We start from the raw sequence: 18,362 nt of genomic DNA on the forward strand, positions 1-18,362 counted from the left end.
GTTTATTTATACTATTGACAACTTCTTCTCTAAAATAGGCCTATAAGGCTACATGTTGGAGAGGAAGTTGCCATTAATTCCTCTTGTTTGTCGATAGGCGGAGTCGGGAATCGAACCCACAATCACTCCGGAACAGCTGAGCACATGTACCCCCACCTTCTCAGTGCGGCGGAAAACCCCAAAACATGAGTAAACGTGGAGTCTTATAATAACTGGCCTCATAACAAACTCAACGACCCCTCGTCTAAGACAATGAGAAACTCTCATATCGGACTAAGTGATTTCAAAACTCACCATTTCTTGGTACACTCCAACACGAGTTCCTGGTAAGACGCAACGAACTGAAACTTTGACGCCTTTTTACCGACTCGTTGAAGTCTCTTCCACACAGAAGTCATGGCTCACTCCGGGGAAATAAAAACTGAAAACTAACGACAAATATACGAAACAGACCGTATTCCTCCCACGGAAAAATAAACTTTTCCCCCCCCCGGTGTTACAGTCCCTTAAATGGTCCGCTACTTCTTCTTCTTCTTCTGCTGTAGCCTTCTCTGATGATGGGCTGATGATGAACTTCACACAAGCTGCGACTTGCGCTCATTGGCAACAAGTTTAATGACGCTCACGGGAAAAGATGAGAAATGTCGCGGAACAGAAAGCCCTGAAAAAAAGAAGTACGGGCCTGGTTGTTAGGCTATATGATGAGAGCGTTAAAGAGGAACCGAGTCCGCCCTGCTCGCTGTCATTCAAATTGTCGGCTGATATGAAGCTTAAGTTTCAACCAAACAACTGCACGAGCTCAGTGACCACCTCTCTCACTTATCCACATGGTGCACCGTTTAGTCAAGCCTCGTAGCTAATATAAGTATACAGCTGGTTAGTTCACCCTCCCTCCTTCCGTGAGAGAGACAGGCAGTGAGTGACTGAGACAGGATATGCAAAAAGAGAGTGCACTAATGATGCAGCAGTATATGCAAACTTCTTTATCTTGCTGGTTAAAGGGAACGAGTTAAGGTACTGAGGTGACAGCCTTCAGTCCTACCTACAGACTTTGATCCTGACTGTCTATGTCACTGGATCAGGCTTATCTGACTCTTTCACTGAGTCAGCTCTAAAAACTCAAGAGCTCCTACAGGAAACCATGAAGGGTGTATTCATACAACTGGCATGAAACACATGATGCCTGTTGTTTACTTTAAATTGAGTTCATAGTTATGACGTCATGACACGCAGCCGTGTCATCCATGCAGCTCCAACAGAAAAAAAAAGTGTTACATCCAGTAAACTGCAGAGGAATAGTTTCCATGGAGAGTGCCAACCGAGTCGTGTCAGTGTTTGTGTGTGAGTGTGTTCAAGCTAGGTCAAGGCACAGGGATTTTCCTCAGTGAGAGCAGGAGTGTATTTTTAGGTGGGGGAACAGGGATGGATGGATGGACAGAGGCAGCTGGTGGAGGAGGGGGTGGGGGGGGGGGCAACGCCACTATGACTCAGAGCGGTTTAATATTACATTGTGTGTCCAGTATTCGGATGTCCACTATTACTTACTCAACTCTATGTTGTGTATATTCTAAATGACTAGTTGATGAGTCGATTTATCCGCTGACATCCCTGTGTGTGTTTTAATATGTTTTGGGAGCAAAGATTTAACAGGAAATTAACTTCAGCAGTCAATTAAGTGAATGCTTAAGGCAGTGGGGTGAAAAAGTTCATCTCTATCAGTTGGAAGATGACACTGCTTTTGGAGGCGGCAGTCTGGTTTCTGTCCGTGGTCTGAGTAGTATCCTCCACCTGCTTTTCAACAGGTGGTAGTCATGTGCAGGACAAGTCGGTGTGGAGAGGAAACGAGGCAAAACACAAAGGCTACACAAAGGCTGTAATGTAATAAAAGGAACCTTTTTGCAATCATCGGTCAGCGACTGAGTTGTATTTAATTTAATAAACAGATATCTTCATTCAAGTTCAGCTGGCAGTCTGCTTTAATAAGAATCACTCAACTCCTGTTCCATTCTAGGTTTCTTAAGTCGCTTGTCAGGCTGAAGAGTGAAAGCAGAAAACAAATGAGTGGCTGAAAGTCTTTCCTTGCTAATCGCTGGTTACACAGGAAACTTAAAAAAGTTGGCTGTCGGTTGCAGAGTCTTTACTGTATGGTCTTCAGACAATAAATGATTAGTTACAACATTGGTTATGAGTAAATATTTACATCTGAATCATTATTTTTCTGTATTCCAGACCTCAGTAAACTCTATTGCAACCTCCGCCCTTAAACACATCATTGGCTTTCCCAGCTATGCCTGATGGCACCAACAGTGCTTACCTCCAGTCTAACCTCTACTTATTTTAATAATCACTCACTGTAGTGCACAATTGCCCTACCCGAAGTAACAGTGTGGTGTGATAATAACAGCCATATACAAAAGATGACAACAAAGAAAAGAAAAGCGAGGCAGAGAAGACATGTATAAAACTGTCTGTCACTTATAAATACAAATTCACAAAAACATGATCATTAAATGAAGAGCTAACAAACACATGCAGTTTATCTCTGCTAGACCGCCAGAGAGATTCTAACAATAACCCCAACATGTGTTCATTATAAATAGAGAACAGCATGAGACTGTCCACACACTAGTCGACCCCCTTCATTCCTGCTACCTCCACAGCAAATGGTTTTCCCCCACTGGACTGCTTCAAACAGGACCGCAGAGGAGAAGGCGGTCTTAAGGGGTGAAGGAGGGAGCGCTCCACTGGAAACAGTGTGCCCCCTGTTGGTCATGCTCTGCAGTAGAATCCTTCTATTGCCTTTAATTCAAGTATACACATATAGATTAGTACAGGTTTGTGGCAGTGGGTACTTTTGTTCTAATACTAAGAACTAGATTTTTTAAACCATCTCTGCTGCACAGAGAAATAAGTTTAGATGGTAATGAGCACACAGTTAACAGCTTGTATTAAGAGCAAATGATTTTCTGTCCTTTGACATACCACAAAACTATATATCAACAGGTAGAGTTTAACTACTTACTTTACATCCTCTGCCAACCATTACATAGCTGGAGTGTAAAAAAAAAAAACCCAAGTAGAACAACAAAAAGATCCAGTGGAGCAAAGACTTGAAAATAAAAATGGTTGCTTCTGAAAAGGCCACATATGAAATCTTGTAATCTTCTTCAAACCTCAAATGTCAAGCAAATGAAAGATGACTTTTATAAACCGGGCACTGATTTTGCATTTAAGTGTTCAAATCAAAAGATAACCAGTAAGAAGTTGTGCTGAAAGAATAAATACGGATGAGAGAAAAATAGAATATAAACTAGAGCACATGGGCTAAAAAGTCAAGAAATAGATATCCAATTTTGGACACTATAATCACGTTGCTGCAGCATGGTGCATATGACTGTATGTATTATCAGGGGATATGAAAGGAGTCCTTGATCCACTGGTCCCTGGAGTTGCTGATGGCTTGGGGCACAGACAAGGAGGATGGCGGCTGTAAGAGAACTCCTCTATCCTCCTCATCTTCCTCCTCCTCTTCAGAATCCCCGTTATAAGCACTTAAAGAGGCCTCAGACAGAAGCGAGGAGCCCCTGTAGTCCTGGATCGCCTCTTGGAGAGACCACAGCTGGCACAGCAGAGACATGTCAAGCTGGCGCAGACCCACCTGTTGCACACAAAACACAAAACACAAATTCTGGCCTTACATGATTGAAACAAAAACACACAAAAGGGAGTGCTGTTACTCAGTACTACAAGAAACATGTATTAGTACACAACTACTTCTGCTAAGAAACACATTATTGCATATTTTATATCTTTACATAAACACAAAAGTCCCAGTGCAACAGTACTTTATATCAGGATTTATATAATGACTCTTACCAGGTTGGACCGTTTTGTAGCCTATATTTAAAGGAAATCTTACATTAACCTTGGAGATGGTTAATGATCTTTATCTGCACACCTGAGCAAACTTTTTTCACTGATTTGATGCAGTTTTAGCTAAGCTTCAAGAGGACCTCAAGTACATTATTTAGAAATGTATTTCATAATGATGGCTTAAGAAATGAGTTTGTGGAAGCAGGAAAGTGCATTCCATGATTTCCTTGTATAGCTTTGCTATTTGGACACCAGACACCATCAGACAAAAGCACCTCACCATCAGGGTCGTGTCCAGATGGGTGGCCAGGGGTGGCATGTGCACCCCTTGAAATCTGATTGGCCACCCTATGTGCCACCCCAAAATCCAAATCTAATGCTGCATTCATGTGCTGCTCGGGTGGTCCAAGATGTTCAAGTGATTTCAGTTCGGAAAGGTGGAATGTTGTAACAAAAGCAAAAAACAGCGTTGATGCTACGAAGAATATCTGTGAAATGTAATTGTTAAAAGTTATATTTGAGCAAAAAGTTCATGTGCAATACGTGAATTAATAAAAACAAAATTGTTAACATTAAGAAAACATATTTTGCCCTCTATGTGATGACGATTCTGACGTCAAGTCGGGCACCTAATTCTTTTCTGAGTTTCCGAGTTGTTGTTCCGACTTGAGCAGGTGTTCATGTGCATTTTACAACTCGGAAACTCGTTTTTCCGTTGGGTCCGACACCACATGAATGCAGCATAAGATTGTCTATTTGCCTAATCAGAGACGGGACCCAGTTAAAGTCAACTATTCTGGCTGGTTTCAAGAGGCTGCTGGTGGTTTTCTGTTATTGCAGTTGTAAATCAATACTTTACATTCTTTGCTTTTTCCATAAACTTGTGCATACAGTCTAACCTGCAATGGACTTACTTGCCAATGAAGGGATTTTTGCAAGTTAAACAAGTATGCAAGCATGCAATTTTCTAAGTTCTGTAAATTGTGACTTTGCTTTGCACATATTGGTTTTTGACTCTCTAAAGAATCAAAGGTGATGTATTTGTTTGCCATGCTGTTACTTATTAATAGCCTAGGCCTACATATAATTAGCGGGGATAGAAAGTGTAGAAAGTGTGGGCACCCACAAACTTCATGCCACCCCAGTCAACGAAGTCTGGACACCGCCCCTGCTCACCATCTCTTTCCGCAGTAAAGCCAAAGCGGCGTCCAGTCCGCAAGGCTTGCTGTTGACGTGCGGCGCGTCCACGCCTCCCCTGCTGATGTCGGCCTGGATGCGCGCTCTCTTGCTGTGTACCTTCTCGATGTCCCGCCACGAGCCGCCGCTGGAGTTCAGGATGCCGCTCAGGCCTTTGGGCAGCGGCGGCAGACCCTCCACTGAGGACGGGACACCGACCACCGGACTGTCCGCCGCGCTGCATTGACTCCCGTTCATCACGACAGAGGGGGGGTGGGGGGGGGTCAGCTGACTCAGCACATGAATCCAAGAATCTCTCTCAAAATGCGCGTACACTTTCGAGGTGCTAATTTCTTCTCTCCCAGCGGCAGAATAGGGCGGAGGAGAGGGAAGGTACTGGTAAAAAAAAAACAAAAAAAAGCAGGCACAGGCAAGTCAACGCTTCTGTTTTCTGGATGAGAGCAGGCTACAGTAGACGCAGTGAACTCCGGGTTCATGTCAGGCTTCCTGGCTTTGTTTTGTTTCCTCTCCTTTGTGTGTGGGAGAAATGAACCCCCCGCCAGCCCCCGGCTCCTCCCGGCAGGGACCGCGCCACGCCCCGCGTGTGTGGGGTGAAAGGGACTGGCAGTGGTTTGATTGATTTGACTGGATGACTGCTGAGCCCCCGTTTAGACAAAACACATAGGTTCACACACCGACTGTAACAAGTTTGACTGCTCAATGTACCACCTTCACAGAAACAGGAAATACATTAATAATAATTTGATTCAGTGTTATGGATGGAACTTTTCAGTATTTGTAATACACAGTGCACAGTTTAGACAGAAGTGCATGCTACATGTTTATTAGTCCTTTAAGAAGTCCTTATTTATATACAGTTTTCCTAGTTAACACATTTTTGGCCTTTGGCGCCCTCTCGTGGAAAGAAAAATACGGCATAGGTCCAGTACAGGCATAGATTTACCCTGGGTTATTAAAAGCTTACTGACTTGGATGAAATGACACTGGCATTTTATGTAGCATGAAGTGCAGTTTATTTGCTTTGGATGGTATAATGAATAAAAAGCAGTACGAGTCTGACGCTAGAAACGGCCACTGCATCACGTCTATTACGTATCACCGTTATGTATCTTAGTAATAAAACCTCAGAGCTGCCAGCAAAACATGACAGTCTTTCCATCAGTGAAGACAACACATATCTGAGTGTCAGACTTAACATATGAAATATCAAAACTGAAGTGTGGTCTTTTGTTGTATATTGGCCCAAGACCCACTTGTGGCACACAATTGTACAGGTACAGTATGTGGGCAATGGGCACCAAGGAGGGTTTTATTTATCTTGTGATTTCCAAAACGTACACCATGCTTTAGGTTCAACAGAACAACCGATTAGAAAAATATGTTAATGCTCAGATGTCAATTTGGTGGCCATTTAGAATAAAGAAAAGGTAATCAATTATAAAATAATAATCAGCTGTCTGTTACGGTGGAATATAGTCTTATTTTAAATTGTTTATTGACCAGTTGCTTATAAATCAATATGTGTGATACGTTTGCATTTAAAATGTTCTTTTCTTATACCACAATTTATGAATGAACAAAAACAGTCAAATGTTGAAACATTGGTAGGTACCTAAACATACAAAACCATGTAACATACTATTTCTGCCAGCCATACAGGACTGTTAACTGAAGAGCAACGGAGCAATTGTGACATTTTAATCCTACTTCAAGTGCAATTGTTGACCAATTTTCAATTCAGCTCTATGAAAGGATTCAGTCAAAGAGAAATGCTGTAAAGCAGCGAACCAGAGTCAGTGCTCCAGGAAAGAGACAAGTAGGAACACCGTTCCTTTTAATCCATGGTTTCGACCTTTCCTAAGAGGGCTACTGGCTGAGCTCCTTGAGGCTGCGCAGTGAGCTGGCACAGCTAGCGATGAGGCTGCAGAGCTGGATGCTCGCCTCCAGGGAGGCTGAACTCTGTAACTGGTTAGTGGCCCAGCGAAGTTTGGTTAGAACAGCTTCCTCTGCGTCTTGTAGCACAGGTTGGATGGCAGCACTCTGTGGAATAACTGGAGGGCGAGCAGGTGCCAGGGATGTGGTGGCGGCAGGAGGCGAGGGAAGAGGGACAGCAGCGGGAGGCAGGATAGCTCTTCCTCCTGCAGCAGCCCCTTCACAGTGCTCTGGTCTGGGAACTGACACACTTGCCTGACTGCTGCTGCTGCTGCTGCTGCTGGGGCCTCCATCGACAACAGGAGCCTGGGACGGTGTGGGCGACTGGGCTGCAAGTTGTCTTTCTCTCACCTGAGACAATGCTGCTTGTGCATTGAGAGCTGAGAGGGTCAGAGAGAAGGGAAACATAGGAGACAGAATACAAGTAACTTTAAGCACATATTGGCTGTAATAAAGAAGGATCTGAGACATAAACTAGATGAGGATGTAACAGAAGACACTAAATGAAACCTGTTTTCTCATTAATTGTAACATTAAGTGAGTGTGTGTCTTGTGTTTACCAGGGTTGTCCTTGTCAACATCTGAATCAAGTTCCTGACATGAGACACAGTAGTTTTTCTGCTGTTTATCCTGAAGAAGAATCGTCTGCAAAGAAAACACATCAGCACACACATTAAACTACCACACCGATGTTTTCCTCAATATTAAAAGGTGCTTCCAGCATCACAAAGAATAAGCGATAGACTGCACTCACCCCACACACATCACAGCAGTCTCCCAGCATCTTGTATCCTTTGAGCAGGTAGCCTCCCATCAGCTTACTGATTTTGTCTTGACGCTCTCTGCGAGCCTGGATCACCTTCATCTCTGCCTCTGTTGGAGGCTCCCACTCATAGTCCTCATCATCTGGGGTCAGTGACAAAACGCTTGTTTAATAATACAGTATATGAACAACACAAACACAGCCCTGCACGATTATCACCAGAAGCCTGTTGCTGTGACGTTTCTTATAAACTCAGCAATGCTACATCGTGTATAAAAGTCGTCTCTTTGTAAACAGTATGCCGTGTAATAATCCACAGTAAGATGCCTGCACTTTAGGGACAATGTGTTAAATCGTTTCGTCAACGTATTGTTGTTTTAGAGCATGCACAGAAATTGCCGCACTGCTCTTCTATAAAACAAGCTAAGCTAGCAAATCAACCGGGCTAGCGTCAGCTAACGATATTCATGTAAAATGTGAAAACAAAACATCGCAATGAGAACTAAACAAACCACGAGAACGATTTTCTATTTGTTCCGACAAATAGTTCTTGGTTCACCGTAAAGGTCTATCGTAAACATGTCACAGTTAGCTTGTTAATAAACTTAGAAGTTGACAAACCTCTATTCAGAGCCATGTTGCTTCAGTGCTAAACGTTGTGCGTAATGACGTCGGAGTCGTCAAATGTCGTCATCTTTTCTTCTTCTGTGAAGTTTCATGGTAGTTGACATCCACCTACTTGCGATACTGCCTCTCTTATTCATGTGTCGGTATTTTCTATTGCAAAGCTGTCATATTTTCCATAATTAGGAAAGTGGCGCTTGAAAAACCAAGTGGTCATTTTCTCTCAATTTGATTATATTCTCTTTTCCCACTGATCTTCACTAGCCTTATTTGTGTAAGCATCACTATTTATGTACACCTGCATAATGCTCTGCTCTGCACACTGTATTCTTTCTATGGAATTATATTGCTGCCACTCTGTAATATAAAAATAAGGATCAGTTTACAACATAACTTGATACGTTTATTGTAATTACAAAATATGTTCTCGCTGTAATGTGATAAGAGACATGCACAAAAATTCCAATGTACCCGTACTGTCATGTACATGTTCAAATGGCAATAAACATCTAATCTAATAACTTTTATTTAGAACATAAACTTATCACCTTGTAACATTAAAACGTATGTTGTTATTGTGAGAAAGCCTGCCCAGAGTTAACGGGCCCTGCTCAGAGTAAAAAAGCTTAGATGTCATAAAGCTTAAGGCTTCGATGCAGCAGAGCAGAGCGTAGGAGGAGCGTGTGTCCAGAGTGTGTACAGTTGGGCGGTATAAGTCTGGTTGCAAGTCTGAGACATGGCAGCCTCTGAGCAGGAGGAAGAAAGGGAGAGAACGGAGAAAGAAAGGATTGAAAACATGAAGAGGGAGGAAGAAGAGAGGGCAAAGAGAGAAGAGGCAGAGAGGAAAGAGAAAGAGAGGGTGGAAAAGGAAAAAGAGGAGAGACAGAGGTTGGAAAATGAGAGAAAAGAGCTGCTGAGGATGGAGAGAGAGAGGATGGAGAAAGAAAAGGAGACAGAGAGAAGGATGCTGGAGAAAGAGAGAAAGGAGAAAGAAAGGGTGGAGAGGGAAAATGAGGAGGAGAGACAGCGGCTGGAAACAGAGAGAGAAGAGAACGAGAGGAAGAGGAGGGAGGAGAAGGAAAGGGCAGAGAAACACCTCATAATGGATAGACCTCTTTGTCATGGAAAAACTTAAAGTATAAATCCACAATAAAACACACCAATTTCTGACAACTTGGGAGTCAATCCTCACCTCATTACTTCCCTAACAACACAGTTCAAACCCCTGATATTCACTACCACAAATACAGACACACACAAACGCACACACACACACACACATAAAGACACACACACACACATAAAGACACACACACACATAAAGACGCACACGCACACACACACGCACACTTACACACATACACACACATAAATACACATACACACACAAACACACACACGCATATATAGACACACACACAAAGACACAGAGACACATCCTTTTTTTTCTGTATAACTATCACAACTTATTTGTGAATTTATTTTCCTCTTACTATCAATTTTTTTTTATTATGGTTATTATTAATTAATTAATTAATTTTTTTTACCTTAGCCACCGCTTTATTATGACCTATTTATCGATTTATTTCCTCTCTCCCCCTTATATTCATATCATATTCATCATCATGAATTCTCATCATAGCCACTTTCGTTTTCATGCATTTTTTTCTTTTTTTCTTCCTTTTTTCTTTCTCTTTCTCCATCCAGATGATTGTCTGTTCTTCTTTGGTTGCCTTGAATATGCTTTCTAGCCCCTCCTGTTGCCTCCATCCTCTCAGTGGTCCATCTTTAAACGCAAATGTTAAAAAAGGAAGAAAAAGGATAGACTTAAGGACAACGATAATAATAACAAATACAAATAAATACAAACGCATAAAAAACAATTACAACGATAAAAATACTGTGCCTTAAAGAAATTAATCAGATGATACCTTCCGAGCACAAACAAATCCCCTCCCATCAGGTCTGGGGGTTGTTCAAGCTTGGCGAGAGGGTAGCAGTAGGCAACCCTATCAGCTGGCCCCCTCCGCAGGGTCTGGGGGCAACTGAGACAGGGGCACCCCTGCATCACATAATGACTAAAGTAATAAAAATTATATATGTAGAAAGAAAGAGGAAAAAAGAAAAAGAAAAAAAACAACAACCTGGCAGTGACAAATGGAACCTAGAGGGGGGGGGGGGACGACGACTCTATTTATTCATTTATATTTAATTCTATTAATACACACACACACACACACACACACACACACACACACACACACACACACACACACACACTCACGGATAAGCCAAGCTCACTTGTTGGAAGTGGCCTGTCTTTCAAAGAATAAAACCCTTGAGCTGTGATTTCTCTCTCCTGTCCTGATTCTCTGACCGGAATCATTCCATATCTGCCCACCCAAACCAAAAGAACTTTCCAAAGGTTCAACCTTTATTTCAGTTATTACATAAACTTATCACATTATAAAATTATTTATTATAAATTATATTGATTTAACAGAGTGGCAGCAATACGCTTTCGTAATTTTCCAATTTGAATAAATAAAAATGATGTTGTCCTCTTCTTTGTTACCAGAGGAAATTGTTTACTCTTCCTAAGTTGTTCGGAAGGGGTCCTCTACTGTTTCTCTTGTATTGTTGTATAACTTTAACTAACTTTAATGTGGGGGACTGCATAGTCAGCCCACATGGGTCAAGCCCTTTATATACTTGACAATAAGATGAAAAAAAAAATAACCCATCAATCAAACAATGTAAGCCCAGGCATTTTTCAAGCCAGAGGTAGATGATAGATATTTTATTTCTATTTATATATATATATATATATATATATATATATATATATAGCTTTCTCTAATATAATTAAACAATATAAAATACTGTTTGAATAAGTGTGAGCTATTGTGCCCTTTAATTTGTATACAGTAAAGCGTCAATCAATCTGCCCTATTCTCACTTCTAAGCATCCTATCTGTGCCCCTGAAATAACCCTTTAAAGTGCTGCTCTACGAATGAAAAATATAGCAATATATAGCAAAAGCTGAAACTTAAACTGATGAATGGTCTTTCCCAAACAGAAAAAAACCCATACCACAGATATTCTGGTTTTTAAATTATTTTATTGTATTTTGACTATATCTGACTTCACATCAAAAACATAATCTGGTACAATTCACAGAAGAAAAAAAAAGATCAAAATGAGAAAAGTGTATCACTGTAATCCAAAGCACAGTGGTTTTTAGGGTCTTCGACTGATTTCCTATCTCCCCCCTCACTCATACACTGCAGTTAAGGGAAAAATACTTCTATTTGTGTGGTTCTACAGCAGTCTTTGGTCTTTGGTAAAATGCTCTCACTATAACAACAATTAAACACAGAAAAACATAGACAATACAATCTGTTAAGGTCAGATGTTGCATCTTGATCACATCTTTTGTCCTTGTAAGGTGTTTAGACGTCAGTTGTATGTTTATGGTTATGGGGTTTCATTACATCGGCCTCATCCATCGTCTTTGTCTTGGTTTTGTGTCTTTTACCCTTCTTACTGTCAATCTGCGAGTTCTTTTCAACCTCGGTAACGTCCTCTCTGAAAAGAAGTAACAGTATGTTGGTAAAATGAACACAATCACCACCTGAAATTGTTTTAACATCTTCATTGTCTCATTTGAATGTCATCAGAGTTTAAATTAATCTTTGCTTTTACACAATTTATTTACACAGTTTGCACAAATTGAACCTCACCTTGACTATGGGGGAGTTTTCTTTCAAGACACTGTAGGAGAAAAAAAGAGGCTGAGATTTATCAGTCAGTAACAAATACCTAAAGACATGAAAAATGTACTTTACAAATTGCAATATATATATATATATATATATATCACAACAAATCAGCATATCAACATAAAAGCAACTGGATACTTACAGTGGTGTATCGTCTTTACTCTGCTCAATTTGGGAGGTAGATTGATTTGAACATAAGATAAACATAAAATTAGAACATGAATATAAGGAGCGAGGTGAACTGGTGTCATTGTACTGTTTTTGTACAGGTTTGTGATAAAGAAACATACCTTCTGGTTTGGGGTGCATGAGACTCAATGGCAGCTCCACTGTGACGTCACTGAGGAAAAAAAAACAAACCAACCAACCAATCAAAATAATACAGATGATTAGTGGTAATCACTGCATTGGGCTTTTAACTGTGATATGATTTGAAATAACAACTCACCTGGAGGTGAGGCCGCCCAGCAAGCTACAAGAGCGATAAAGACAAGAGAGATGGTTTGTTTTCATGTTTAGGTTTTATTTTCCGTTCCTTAAGCTCAGAGTTCTTGAACAGGAACAGTCACTCACCCTCCTCCAGCCACCATGAGGTTAATTTTAATCTTGTAGGAGACTAGGATTCCCAGCACTTCTTTTTCTAAACCCATTCGCAGCCTGTAGAGAGGATTTACAAGCATGTAGGGGTCAGAAGGTTTGATTTGGTTGACTTTTTTTTATGACTTGTATAACACAAGGTGATATGCAAGAAAGCAAAAAGTTGATGTAAATCTACAAATTACGAACTATGACTATGCAATGGAAAACTAACCATGTCCAATTTTGATTTCTGATTTATTGTCCCAACTTTTAATCCATAACCAAATGAAGTGCATGTTAAACTTACATAGTGGTGGAGGCCAAGTTGGTGTCCTCATCTTTCAGTCGTCCATCCAGTGCCAGCCCCCGTTTCTCCTTGTTGTCAGAGAGCAGGGGGGTGATGGACAGAGTATTCTCATAGGTGTCGTTAGAATCCACTGTTTCTCTGTGGAGAATTAAACCAAACATGAACACGTTTGTGTTTCTTTGCTATGCGTCTGCGATTATCTTGCTTTCAGATTTCTGTCTACGTACCCAAACTCTTGGCAAAAAACTTGCTTGGTGTATTTGTCTGCAGAGTAGAGGACAATGTCTGTGGTTTGTTCCACTATGAGATGAGGAAGACAGATGGAGAAAGAGTGTGAGACAAATCTTTGTTTTCAGTACCAGATTAATTAAACTCTTATAAAAACACTATTAAATTAAGGTAAATACCACAGATTTTGAATTTCTTGACTGTTTTGTTGCTCTCATTATTGATTTTGATTTTAATTGGGATTGATTCACCATGGAAGTAGAGCTGTTGACAGAGCAGGAAAAAGACAGTTAATGGTAAGAAATGGTGGAGTTGAAAAACAGTTTGCATTCAAGCTCACTGTGTCAACATTAACAAAGATTAATGATAGCAGAGAAACGTAACATATTTTTGTAAAAGACTGTCTTTGAGGAATTTTGAAAACCACCGTACATCTTTTTCCATTGAGGCTTCTAGATGAACAGGCTTGTCGGACATCATGAAACTTTTGCAGAGATCTGCCTTCGGCCCCGCGCCGACCTGGGAGGGGGCATACTGGACCTTACGAACGATGAGGCGAGCAGTGTCTCTGTCAGTCAGAACCGGACATGGGGAAGGAAGAAGAATCGGAAACGGAAACAGGAAATGTTAGTTGGGCACAGCTGCAGACTCATTCTGTCTGAGGCAAAGGGGACTTCTTCTTGGGTATCTTAAAAGTGAGCTTTTTCTGCATTGACTTTTCCTTTGACAGTTCAAAGAAGAGAGCATACTCACTTCTTTTCAATCTTCTCATCAGCGTTGTTCTTTTCCTTGGCAAGGAAAGTTTTAACTTCAAAGTCGACACCACAAGCCTTTAAATAAACAAATAAAAAATGTCGATAGCTACAACGATAAACAGGTAGCATATTTAACATTTTACACACAAACTGTGGGATTTAGAGAGATATTTTCTGGTGTTAGGGTTAGCTTTTACCTTCCCCTTGTCGTCTGGTCCAGGCTGCAGAGAGACTGAGCATGGCAGGTTGGGGGGGATCTAGAAAGACAAAGAAGGACATTTATAGCTTAGCCAAAGAGCTATTTTGATCTTTTCATACCTGTTTTTTTGGGTGAATGCATTCAAATTACTAAACAGGAATCAGTTAAAGAGCCGATACCGTAAAGGCTTTTGTTTAGTGTACCAAAATTAAAAAAAAACAGGTACCAAATAAAACTCCATAGAAAAATTAATTGATTTGTTTATTTCAAGTAAAGCCAAATAGGTAGGTTGGACAAGCTGAAGTCTTAAACTCTTCATAATTTCACCTGGAACATGTTGTCATACCTCAAAAGTGAAAGCATATGCATTGTCTCCAGCCTTTTTCAGCAGGGTCTCGTGCATGGCGGTCTGAGCAGGTTTGTGGCACTCAGGGTAGATCTGGACGTGTTTGATCCAGATGTCCTTCCTGAAGCATAGGCCCATCACATCCAGGTCTTCAGTACCATAACGGAAGGCACATGCCAGCTGCACGAAGACTGTCAACACACATGAGCAGGGCGGATATTTCAATATTGATTTTAAATGACAGGTTTTGCTTTGAAATGTGGAATGGAGATTAACGCAGACCTTTTTAAAATGTAATCTTTTGAGTTACAGAGATTATTGTTTAAAAAAGTTTATAAAAGCCTAATTCTAGTTGTTTCAAAGTAAATGAAGGCTATTGGATTTAGAATAGAATAGAATAGAATAGAATTACTTTATTGATCCCAAACTGGGAAATTGTGGCGTTACAGCAGCAGGTTATCCAAACACAATATGAGTAAAATATTTATTTTGATTATTAATGGTTAAGCTAGTGTAAAGGTGTAAAACTGCCACAATCTGGACTGGAGAGAATTATTGGGGAGGGGGGAGGACATAGACATAGACATACAATAAAAGAACAGCTCTCTAGTAGGATTTGGTTTGACTTGTTCCTATTAAAGAGATATATAAACTATGCATTTGGTCATTACTGGTATCACTTACCTTTCCTGTCTCCAAAATCTGTTGTGTCCAGCTTTACAACACCGTCTGAGAAGGTAAGAGAGCAGACAGTATTATATCTATCATCCTGACTGTGCAGCAGCACACAGACCAACACACAGAAGCTGGAACTTACCAATTTGTTCCACACTGACCACATGGTCCACGTAGTCTCTCTTGCCCAGGTAGAGGGTCAGCTGTCAGCCAGAAGGAAAGAAAAAAAAAATGGTTTTCAGATCTTTTCGATGGTGTCTGTTTCCAGGTACGCTTCAATAATTTTAAACATGAAACAAAATTAAAAGGAAGAAAAGAAATGTAGACTTACCCCTCCTTTTCCACTGGTCTTCTTGTAAACCCTGCGGGAATAAAGAACAAACTACTTTTAACACCATTTGTGTGTCATTTAACAACGTTATTTCTTCATTTTGACGTCTCGATTTTCACTCTCAGTCATGAATCTTTGTTTACTATCTTCATTCAATTTTTAACTTAAATCGAACCTTAAAATAAATTACTTCTCTGAACAATGAGAAGTGATACGTTTATTAATAGAAAGTTGATTATAGATGTGAAGCCATAGATTGGTTTAAGTTGCTTGTGAATGTAAATAAGTGCACATCCTTTGAACACAGTTCTGAGTAACTGTCTGGATTAACCAGATAAATTAATGATTAGTTTTAAGATGTAAAGGTGAAGTAAGTTCATTTGCCAGCAGCAGAAGGGTAAGTAATCCCTTATTCCCTTTTATCCAGTTAGGAAAAGCTAAGAGTGGAGCAGCTTTACCTCATTGTGCACAGATTGCGATGCTGGCCCAGGTGAGGACGCTGCAACTGAAGTTCGGCCCTGTTCCCAAATAGCTCATTACCCGTGTCTCTGTCTGAGAGCCCATTTGAACCAACGCATATACTGATTAATCCATTGCAAACCTCCGATTAACACTTTAAAAACTACTTGTCACATTCAGGAGTTGGCTGACCCCGGTCATAATCTGTGACTCAGTTTTTAAAAGCAGGTTTTAATACAAGCTTTTTAGGTAGTTTTAGTTATTTTGAGAAATCGGATCAACCTTACCAATTATGATACATTTGATGGAAATGCTCAGACAGTGAAAGCCTGGAGAGCTTCACAATGACAAAAAAAGATACCTTTTTTTTCCTCAAGGTTTAATTTTTCAGTTTTAACTTCCTGAGCACTTTTTTTAAGGACATGAAGAAAAAACAAAAATAATACTTACTTTGCCATCTCTGAAGATCTTTAGGAGGGTTCTGTTTGAAGAAAAAAAAAATAAAGGAGCAACTCGAGGTTAACACAAGGTCACAGCATCATTCAAATATTATTACTTAGAAATTGATCCTGTACCAACTGTCAGCTTTTGGGGTGATGTTTTGTTTTTAGGCAGCATAAGGTTAATCCTTTGTGATAAGATTACACCATCAGTGTTAGGACTCCTGATCCAAATCTGTTATTCTGTTTCTGCTAACTGGCCCTCATCCAGCAGACACCAGGTTTCACACCAAACTCCAGTCCAGGTCTACACCACACACAGACCATTATGTCACAATGAAATCGCACTGCCAAAACGGCTTCTTGCGTGAACTATTCAAGGACAGTTAAACGGATGTAGCCCATTCGGTAACTTGCTATAGTTGGACCTTTCTTTCTTGGACCTAATGAGACACTAAGCCCGAACAGTATCTCCTTATAGCCCTTTAATGGGGATTTAATGGACTCATTTGGAGGGTGTTTTATAGTTGTTCATTATACATTTCAAATCAATCCCAAAAGTGGGATTTGCTTTTATTTACTATAAGATTTCTCTTATGAGTTGTAGAGATAATTTACTATCAAACCTGTGGAACATAATCCATTGAGTTAAGATGTAATTAATCATGTCCCATAGCATACAATGTTCCTGTCACAGCATGACACCTAATGGATCTGAGCAGGAACTTACTGAGTTATATAATGAGCTTCATTAGAACTGTCACATTGACTGAAACACAAGGTTTCATAATAAACATTTTATATTCCCAACGGACAGACCATTCATTCTTTGGGTTCTCCAGTATGCACAGAGATTGCTATGGGGGTTAAACCCACACAGGCTAAGGAGAATGGTGACGTATGTTCTCTGGGAGGAGCTCCCCCAATTCAAAACAACAACGTGGATTCGGGATCAAGGGATGCATGTGTATTTCTGGACCAATGAGATGTGAATTATAGGCACACTCCTATGTTCTGATTATTTAATAGATTGATAAAAATAATCATGCTCAACTATGACTGACTGCTTAGCAACTATGATACTTCCCTTTAATCCATGGTCTTAAATTTACCATTTTTGTTGAATATATCACTATTGATGGTGGCAGTATAAAAATGATTAGAGAAAGAGGATACATTTCCCTCCATAATAATCTGTAAAAACTGTATCTTGCGCTTAATAAAGTGTAAACAACAGAAAAGTGTGCTATTTAATGGTTAGCATTCTCCGTCACTTAAAATGTTATCCACTGCAATTGTAGCTCATCACCAGGGTTAAATTACTGCACCATCTAATAATAGGGACTCTGGGAATTCAGAACATCCTGTGTTGGTCATTTAAGATCAGTCTCTAAATTTCAGCAGCTGCTATCTTGACCCTTCGTGGTGCGCTTTGTATATTTCCCAATTGTTAAGCATATGTGCATTTATCTGTTGAAGAGATGATTTGCTTTTTTTGTTCAGAACAATCCAAGGCAGTAAGACGGCCTGCAGGAGACTGCATTTGTAATGAAATCAGGACCTCTGCCATTTTGATTTAGCATAAAGACGTAATATTACTTGATTTTTTTTTTTTTATCTTAAAGTCATTGAACTCCTTTATAAGTATGAGTAGGTTTTCCTTAACCAGTGTATTCTATTCAATAGTTTAATCCTGCGTCTTCAGCAAGGTCAACAAATTCAGACATCATAACTGCATTTGTTTACCATCCATCCATCAATGCATGAAGTTGAAGAAGTCTTACCTCTTGTCAGCTGTCTGGGAGCTTGGTCGGTGTAAGTGGAGAGTATACGATGTTCAACAGTTGATCTCCCTTTTTATACCCTTAGTC

General features: G+C 40.2%; 4 protein-coding genes across 16 annotated transcripts in view; all 4 read right to left on the reverse strand.

Moving 5' to 3' along the window:
- Positions 1-767, reverse strand: part of LOC132988090 (EH domain-binding protein 1-like protein 1) — a 28,458-nt gene extending 27,691 nt beyond the window's left edge. For 5 of the 13 annotated variants that reach the window (XM_061055227.1, XM_061055229.1, XM_061055230.1 and 2 more), the window contains exon 1: positions 295-767. In XM_061055227.1, coding sequence (XP_060911210.1) covers positions 295-398 — 104 coding nt within the window. In that variant the 5' untranslated portion in view covers positions 399-767. The remainder of the gene's footprint in view (positions 1-294) is intronic. The other 8 variants (XM_061055233.1, XM_061055232.1, XM_061055231.1 and 5 more) reach the window with 2 other exon arrangements.
- Positions 768-1,908: 1,141 nt separating this feature from the next.
- On the reverse strand, positions 1,909-6,402 carry fam89b (family with sequence similarity 89 member B). Its single transcript, XM_061055241.1, has 2 exons — positions 5,050-6,402; positions 1,909-3,658 (listed from the first exon to the last, which is right to left on the reverse strand). Exons 1-2 carry the CDS (start codon positions 5,305-5,307, stop codon positions 3,407-3,409), a joined length of 510 nt encoding a protein of 169 aa, XP_060911224.1. The 5' UTR covers positions 5,308-6,402; the 3' UTR covers positions 1,909-3,406.
- A 139-nt stretch (positions 6,403-6,541) lies between these two features.
- On the reverse strand, positions 6,542-8,486 carry znrd2 (zinc ribbon domain containing 2). The gene is made up of 4 exons (XM_061055240.1): positions 8,387-8,486; positions 7,757-7,908; positions 7,563-7,647; positions 6,542-7,382 (listed from the first exon to the last, which is right to left on the reverse strand). The coding sequence occupies exons 1-4, from the start codon at positions 8,400-8,402 to the stop codon at positions 6,937-6,939; spliced, it is 699 nt and encodes a 232-aa protein (XP_060911223.1). The 5' UTR covers positions 8,403-8,486; the 3' UTR covers positions 6,542-6,936.
- Positions 8,487-12,192: 3,706 nt separating this feature from the next.
- On the reverse strand, positions 12,193-18,362 carry arr3a (arrestin 3a, retinal (X-arrestin)). Its single transcript, XM_061055242.1, has 15 exons — positions 18,276-18,362; positions 16,502-16,532; positions 15,593-15,623; positions 15,404-15,464; positions 15,271-15,315; positions 14,587-14,777; positions 14,239-14,298; positions 14,040-14,116; positions 13,719-13,854; positions 13,466-13,550; positions 13,286-13,358; positions 13,059-13,196; positions 12,746-12,829; positions 12,621-12,644; positions 12,193-12,512 (listed from the first exon to the last, which is right to left on the reverse strand). The coding sequence occupies exons 2-15, from the start codon at positions 16,507-16,509 to the stop codon at positions 12,311-12,313; spliced, it is 1,215 nt and encodes a 404-aa protein (XP_060911225.1). The 5' UTR covers positions 16,510-16,532; positions 18,276-18,362; the 3' UTR covers positions 12,193-12,310.

The sequence above is a fragment of the Labrus mixtus genome, chromosome 14 (assembly GCF_963584025.1).
Source record: "Labrus mixtus chromosome 14, fLabMix1.1, whole genome shotgun sequence".
NCBI classification, from domain to species: domain Eukaryota; kingdom Metazoa; phylum Chordata; class Actinopteri; order Labriformes; family Labridae; genus Labrus; species Labrus mixtus.

Bases quoted from the DNA above. Each gene is read 5' to 3' on its own strand.
- fam89b (XM_061055241.1), bottom strand. From the start codon at position 5,307: ATGAACGGGAGTCAATGCAGCGCGGCGGACAGTCCGGTGGTCGGTGTC. The intron at 3,659-5,049 runs GTGAGCAGGGGC...TGTGTGCAACAG, and splicing joins CTTTACTGCGGAAAGAGATG to GTGGGTCTGCGCCAGCTTGA.
- znrd2 (XM_061055240.1), bottom strand. The intron at 7,648-7,756 runs GTGAGTGCAGTC...TTTTCTTTGCAG, and splicing joins ACTGCTGTGATGTGTGTGGG to ACGATTCTTCTTCAGGATAA. The intron at 7,383-7,562 runs GTAAACACAAGA...TGACCCTCTCAG, and splicing joins TGTTGACAAGGACAACCCTG to CTCTCAATGCACAAGCAGCA.
- arr3a (XM_061055242.1), bottom strand. The intron at 14,117-14,238 runs GTAAAAGCTAAC...GTTTATTTAAAG, and splicing joins GACCAGACGACAAGGGGAAG to GCTTGTGGTGTCGACTTTGA. The intron at 12,645-12,745 runs GTGAGTGACTGT...TCGCTCTTGTAG, and splicing joins CTCATGGTGGCTGGAGGAGG to CTTGCTGGGCGGCCTCACCT.